Raw genomic sequence first — 7,831 nt, forward strand, 5'->3', positions numbered from 1 at the left:
TTGTGTATTTGTGTAATTTTTAGTAAAGATAAACTAATGGAATGGGCCGCGCTTTGCGCAATGATAAACTATTTTATTAAATAAAAATATAATTTTTACTATTATTCAAGTGCAATGAATGTGTTACGATTTCTTTTAGTTTTCAAATTTTAAAAATTAAAGTGATCTTATCTATCTCTATGTAGATGCTATAAATTTATATTTTTTACTAAAAATTTTATTTAACATATATAAATAATATATCAAAACACAATAAATATAAGAATTGTAATTAAAAGTTCATAAATTAAAAATATTAATTCGATTTTGTATCTGCGTATATATAATGTTTAAATACTAAGTTAATAAAATTTTAAAACTAATTTTAAAAGACACTACAAAATAAATTATCAGGATCCTTAGTTATTATTGTACTCACATTCTCTAAATTTCAAAAAATATATTAAATTTATATTTGAAAACTCAAACTTTCAATTCTCACCATCAATACATATATGAAGTTAGACATTAGAAAAGTGATGTGATACCTCTATTTGACCAAAAAAAATATTTTATTTTTTTCCTTTTATTTTGGACAATTCCTTCAAGTTTAATTTACTTATTATTATTATTATTATTATTATTATTATTATTATTATTATTATTTTACAAAAATAAATATGTCAATTATCATTTCCTCTAGTCATTTACATTTTTCAGAATTTATACTAAAATCACGAGAATTGTATTATTTTGCATGGATAAGAAACTGCCATAATTGATATGTGAGAAGGTGGTAGCATTAATGTCTAATTAATTTGAAAAATGAAAAATAATTAAAACTTTAAAATTTCATCAATTAACTAATAATGAAATTTAAGGGGTGCAAAAATATATGCTTGCATTAATGCTTTATCATTGAGAATTTGAAGGGATACACCACATGATCACAATATGCATCAACTTAATTGTAAGTACATCTTTTAATGTTGAGTTGTAACTACCAATAATTATAATGAAAATATATGAAAAGAATAGTAAATTACTAATTGTGATAATTAAGGAATTATTTTTACATTAATTACTTAGAAAATAGAAAATGCCAAAACAAAGGGAAAAATAAGTTAAGTATTGTATTAAAATGTAAAAATAAATAATGATTATCTGAACTAAAAGAGGTGCTTTTTATATAACTTTAAAAAGGTTATAGAATTACATAAACATAAATTCATGGCCTTATATGCTATTTGCCTTCTTCGTTTCTTTTTAAAACAAAAATTAATGAATAATATTTAAATTTCTTTTATTTTTTTCACTCAAATACTCTATTTTATTTTCAATATTTTAATTTAATGATTGAACAAAGAGGGTATTGGAATTTTTTATTTTTTAAAATAAAATAGCCAATAAGTCAAGTGCTAAAGTTATAAGTTGGACATATTCATTTTTTTTTAATTTTTAACTTATTTTTATACTTTTGTGACCTAAAAGTAAATATTTAAAAATAAATTTTTTCTTCAACACCAAAAAAATAAAAACAAAAAAGGAGCTTAAAAGCTAAAAACATGTAAAATAAATTAATTCAAAAACTCTTAAGTTCTTGACGTTATTAAATTTTTGTTATTCAAAATGCTTCTAACGATAGTTTTTAACCTCAATATCGAATTTAGAAATTAGGAATGCACTAACATGCAGAAAATAATAACATCAAGCACATAATGTTCATTTTAGAATGTTGAAAAAATATCACAATAAAAATTTACAAAATCTAATCACAACTTAACATAATGAAATATGTGTGTACAACTATAGTTATATGAAAAAGGCAAAAAATAAAAGGAGGTCATTTTTTCTTTTCAATATTCTATTTTGTCTTATCTATCATCCTATTCTTGTGGTCATTACGTTTCTAAAATACAATTTTACGAAATAAGAGAAAAAAGTATCACAATAAAAATTGACAAAATCTAATTATAACTTAACATAATGAAATATGTGTGTACAACTGTAGTCATATGAAAGAGAAAATAAAAGGAGATCATTTCTCTTTTTTGTTACTACTCTAGTCATTCATTACAATTATTTATTCTTTATTACCTTCATTTTTTTTTTCATTTTTCTCATTGACATTAATATTACAATTACAACTGCATAATACATAAAAAGAAATTAATTATCATTAAGATTATGTTATATTAATTTCTTTTATGTGGTTTGTCTCAAGCAAATGGTGAATTGGGTTCTATTGCAAAAGATCTATTTTAAAGATAATTTTAATTTATTTTATGAAATTTTTAATAATATATTTATTTAGTAGGTTATGCAAAAAAAAAAAAAATTAAAATGTCACATCATCTTATCTATATTTCTTCTCTATATCTATTTTTAGTGCAACAACAAATTAAAGTGGACAAATTCTGTAGTAATTTAAGCTATTTTGAGAAAGCAAAAAGAATATATATGATTAAAAGAAAAGACATTCATCTCAAGTGGTTCTTATGTCCTTCTCAAATCTTTACACAATCATCATTTCATCTTTACTTCATTTGTTCACTATTTGATCTTCTTCTTATCCTTGTAAAAAATAATACATCACAAAAATTAATATATTATAAAAAATTATAAGAAAATAGATTTAAATTATACATTTTCTTACTTAAAAGTTACAAATAATATAAGATAACACTAACAACAAATTTAATGTAATCTCATGTATGAGTTTAACAAATCAATTAAAATGTCAAAATAACATACCCAAAAGAAAACAATAAAGAGGACATTTTAGAAGGAATACAAATGATTTTTTTTTAAAGAATATATGAAATTTTAAAAAATATATAGTGAATAAAATATCCTTAATTTTGATGATGGAGGAAAAAAAATTTGTAATACTTCTATGTATAATACAACAATATGGAATATCAAACGTATCATGAACATAACTATTAATATAATTTAGAAGTTATGATCATCAAAGGTCATGAGAGTAATGATGAAGAAATATTAAATTCTATATTAAAGAATAAAAATAAATGAAGGAGTAGTAATTGATCCATTCATTTTTATAATTAAAAAAAAAATTGATTGATTAATGAAAAAAGAAAAAAATGATTCGAAAGAACCACAAAAAAGATAAATAGCATTGGAGGCCTCTAAGATAGGCCACATAGAATTGACTAAAGTTCTTCTTTATATATATATTGATTATACGTGGACTAATTATGCCACTACACCAAAAATATTTTTACCGGCACCAATTAATTAACGACAATGGTTTAATTGCTATTAAATATGTTTTTTTTTTTATAGGTATTTATCAATGACAATTATATAAAAAATCTTTATAAATGCCCCTAAAGCCTATAGCGACATTAGATCAATGATAATTAACCCATGCCTGTAAATTTTTAACACTCTTTCTTAAATGCATAGTTATTGCCCTAAAGGTTGTTTTTGCTGTGTAGTGTGCCTAGATTACTACTGCATCGTTTTTCGTTGGATTAAGAATTAGTCTACATTGTATAATTCATTATATGTGATAATTTACTATGCAAATTAAGTTTTAACTGCTCTCACTTAAACCAACTTCAATGGAATTTAAAAAATTTATATACAATGAAAGTCAATCGGTAGAAAAATTTATGCTTATATCTTGGAAGTTACGTTTTTTAACACATTTTAGTAAATCGTGTAAAACGAACGAAGAAGCAAATAATGAGATTAGGAAAATTGGGAATCTCCCATATATCTCCCTTGGCTTAGTTAGCTCCATAAACACTATATTGCTGTATCTTTTTGTTGAACGTGCACGGTGTATGTGATAAAATCCGCCAACATATTTTCTACGATATTTTACATAAATTCATGTATTATTTATGTCAATAAGAAAAAAAAAACTATCAAAACTTGATATAAGTCATGCTAATTTGTATTCAGGTGAAAAAAAATAGTAGCCAAATAGTGTATTATTTAGTAGCGTATTTAATGCAGGTATTATGATAGCATAACTAATTTTATTCCAGAAAAAAGTAAGAACAAAGGGGACATATTCGTTGGATAATTATATTGGGGATTGACAACTCTGAGATCTCTTGAGTTCCATACAAGAAACCAATTGCTTTATTGAAAAGAACTAGACAACATCGCTATCTTCCCTCACCATTAATTCCTTTTATAATGCCTACGTAATGGAACAAGAATTTAAAGCTAGAAAAAAGGTACAGTATAGCTTCTCAAGAAGAACACTCTCCTACTTCTATATATAATATAATTAGCTGATTTGAATTTTTGACCATTGTCATCAACTTCTTCATAATGCCCGCTCCCACTGCTAACACCACCACACGGCGATTAACCCCAGTCAAATGCATAGCCCTCATACTCTTAACCATTATTGTAATTGTGGGGATAACAATACTGATCATTTGGCTATCAGTGAAACCACGCCGACCCATTTACACAATTGAAAATGCTTCACTTCACAACTACAACATGACCAAAAACGACCATTTGTATGGGAACTTCAACTTCACGTTAAAAGCGTACAATCCTAATAGCAGGGTTTCCATATATTACGACAGCATTGAAGTGAAGCTTTACTACAACTCTGAACAGATTGCATTTAACAATGCACAACCATTTTTTCAGCCTCGTCGTAACGTGACTTATTTGGACCTTTACCTTTCGGCAAAAGACGTAGTGCTATACGGCGACGTGGCTCGTAATTTGAAGACGGAGAGGACGACAGGAGCCGTGGATGTGGAGATTAAAGTTAGAGCTAAGATAAAGTTTAAAGTGGGAATTTGGAAATTAAGACATAGGAAGCTAAAGCTATCATGTAGCCCTAGGGTGCCTGTTTCTTCAACCAAGAGTTCCCAGACCTGCCCTTGTGGCGTGGATCTCTAACAAGTTTCATTCTTTTTTTTTTTTTTTTTGGATTTGTTGCATCATGTCAATTGTTTGTTATTTTTTCTTTTCTTATTCTATGTCATGATTCTTTTTTTTTTTTTTTGATGAATTATTGTAATCTTTTTATATTTTGGCCTTTTTCCTTGAAAATTTTCATTTGTATGTCATAAGTGTAATTGTTTGAAATTCTTTCCAATTAATGTAGGCTATTATTGAACTAAGATTCAACCAATCGATCATTATAGGGATCTTCTTGGCCAAATTCATCTGTTCCTCCAATTTCAGCACTAATTACATCAAAAACAATAAAGCTAAGACAAAATCACGGTAGGGAATCCATTCTGATAGTGAAGAATCTAGTGAGAGAGGCTTATGCTTCTCTCTAACATACCTCACATTTTCACTCCTTCAAGAACTACTAACTCTGGAAAATTTGGCAAAGTAACCACCGGTAGACTTGGGACCCGTTTGGTCATAGATTGTTGAAATTCTGGATGTATGAGGAAGATGGCATGACCCGCTGATTTGTGTATTTGTATTTGGGCCTTTCTTTGTCTTTGAGTTTTTCGAACACGGCTTACACAGATTTGGGCCAGTCCACGCATGAGTCCACTGATTACTTTCACGAAAGTTTTGTACATATATATCTTTAATACAAATCAGGTAAATATTTGTCATAAATCTTTGTAGCATATCTCTACATATATTGTACTTTATTTAGGATTCTTAAAGTCGGTGGTTAGTATTAGAGGTAAATCGGGTTTGTTTATATTTTACTCCTATAAATAGGACACATTGTGCAGCTTTTTTTCAGTCATCGAATAATACATGAAAACTTCTTCTGCATCTTAATTCTTCTTTTTCCCCATAGTATTAGAGTAGGTTTAAAACCTTGCAATATTGTCGTTCTTTTCGATTTTCTTTAGTTCATTGTTCCTACTATGTCGAGTACTTCACAAACTTCAGAAACAATGGTAGAAACCACAACCATTGGTGATGGCACTATTTCTGTTGAATACACTATGATGTCGATGCAGGACATCCTTATTATCTTCATCCCTTGAATTACCCAGGGATGAATCTCGTTTCTTCTGCATTTGATGACAAAGGATATGGAGGTTGGAGGAGAGCAGTGATGATAGCTCTTTCGGCAAAAAATAAGTATAAATTCACTGATAGATCTCTAGCCTTACCTCATATGAATCAGGCTTATAGAGGGCTTGAACATGCTGTAATGTCATGGTGTTTTTATGTCTATTCAATTCTCTTTTCAAAGAAATTATTGAAAGTGTGTTACACTAAAGAAGTGTGAAGGATCTATCGAATGACCTGGAAGAAAGATTTTGTCTTACAAATGCAGCAAAATTATTTCTACTTCAAAAGGAATTTAGTGCAATAACTTAAGGTAACACAAGTATTTCAACTTATTTCACAAAGATGAAAAGCTTGTAGGGTGAATTAGATGCCTTAAATACTTTTGTCTGCTTATGAGTATGCTTTGAATTTGGTGCTAAAGAAAAGGACCAAAAACACACAAGAATGAAAGCCTATTGTGGTGTTTAATAGGTTTATATGATGTTTTCATGGTGGCCAGAAGTAATATTTTATTGTCTTCTCCTTTACCCTCTATACGACAAACTTACTCACTTGTCATGCAGGATAAAAAGCAAAGGGAGATACATTGACATTAGTGTATCCTAGTCATCTTTTACTGCAACAAATCAACAAGTAATCAAAAAGTTCAATGAATACAAGACACAGAAACAAGTTTTGATCCTAAGAAGAGTCGTCTGATTTGTGACTATTATAAGATGCCAAGGAATAATGTGGATAATTATTATAGAACTCAAGGCTTTTCTTCTAATTTTAAATTCTCAAAACAAAAGAAATTATAGGGAAATTCACAAGTGAACAATGTTTTTCAGACCAATGAAGATCTCACAAAGAATGGAGTTGTCGAGTCAAAGTCTTTAAGCCAGGAAAATATAGGACGTTGCAATAACTTCTTCAGCAGCTAAAGACTGACTAGTAGAATGGAGAAGGATCTGAGGATCTTGCAAATATGTTTGTTGCTGGTATGACTCAATTTTTAAATTCTTATGTATACTAAATTAACATTGACAGTAACTCTTGAATTTTAGATAGTGGAGCAACTCAATATATGACCTACAATAAAACACTTTTCTCATCTTTTAAGGCTCTCTCTATACGTCTTATGGTCAATCTTTCAAATTTCTATAGGGTAAAAATAACTCATTTTAGCAGAGTTTATATGTTACCAAATATGGTATTACATAATGTGTTGTATATGCCATCTTTTCAATTCAATCTCTTGTCTGTATATGAATTGAATAGGCAACTCAATAATTATATTTTATTAACTTCTGTTTCTTATTTCATGTTGTAGGGCCCTCCACTGAAAACCGCTCAGAAGATTGATAGATAACAAGGAGGACTCTACATACTAAAATCAAGCCAGTCGGAAAATTCAGTCAACTAGACCTCTAGATCTATTTTTATTTTTAATTCATGCCTAGTCGAAAAACATGCCAATTCTAATTCAATTTCTAATTCTTGTCTTGTTTTATCTGATTCAAATTTAAAAGAAATATTATGGCACTATAGATTAGGACATATGCCTTTGACTAATATAAAGGATGTTTCTTTTATTCTATTTTCTCTTGTAAATTTTTTTTATATTCCTTGTGCTATTTTTCCTTTGGTAAGACAATCCAAACTCCATTTCCCTACAAGTCACATCTTCACTAAATAGATTTTTGATCTAATACATGTTGATACTTTGGGACCATATAAGACTCAAACTTATAATGGACATAGTTTTTTCCTCACTATGGTTGATGATTTCAGTAGAGGTACTTGGACTTTCTTATTAAATTTCAAGTTCAATGCTTTCACTGTACTCAAATCCTTTCTCACTATTATG

The 7,831-nt window shown here is 28.1% G+C and overlaps 1 protein-coding gene and 1 long non-coding RNA gene across 2 annotated transcripts; both read left to right on the forward strand.

The window, feature by feature from the left end:
• Positions 1–4,177: 4,177 nt before the first annotated feature.
• LOC107874991 (uncharacterized protein At1g08160-like) lies at positions 4,178–5,105 on the forward strand. Its single transcript, XM_016721670.2, has one exon. It carries the CDS (start codon positions 4,294–4,296, stop codon positions 4,882–4,884), a length of 591 nt encoding a protein of 196 aa, XP_016577156.1. The 5' UTR covers positions 4,178–4,293; the 3' UTR covers positions 4,885–5,105.
• A 618-nt stretch (positions 5,106–5,723) lies between these two features.
• On the forward strand, positions 5,724–7,630 carry LOC124899704. Its single transcript, XR_007057144.1, has 3 exons — positions 5,724–6,292; positions 6,813–6,962; positions 7,295–7,630. It is a non-coding gene; the product is annotated as an uncharacterized LOC124899704 (long non-coding RNA).
• The last annotated feature ends 201 nt before the right edge of the window (positions 7,631–7,831 follow it).

This window comes from Capsicum annuum, chromosome 6, assembly GCF_002878395.1.
Source record: "Capsicum annuum cultivar UCD-10X-F1 chromosome 6, UCD10Xv1.1, whole genome shotgun sequence".
Classification (NCBI taxonomy): domain Eukaryota; kingdom Viridiplantae; phylum Streptophyta; class Magnoliopsida; order Solanales; family Solanaceae; genus Capsicum; species Capsicum annuum.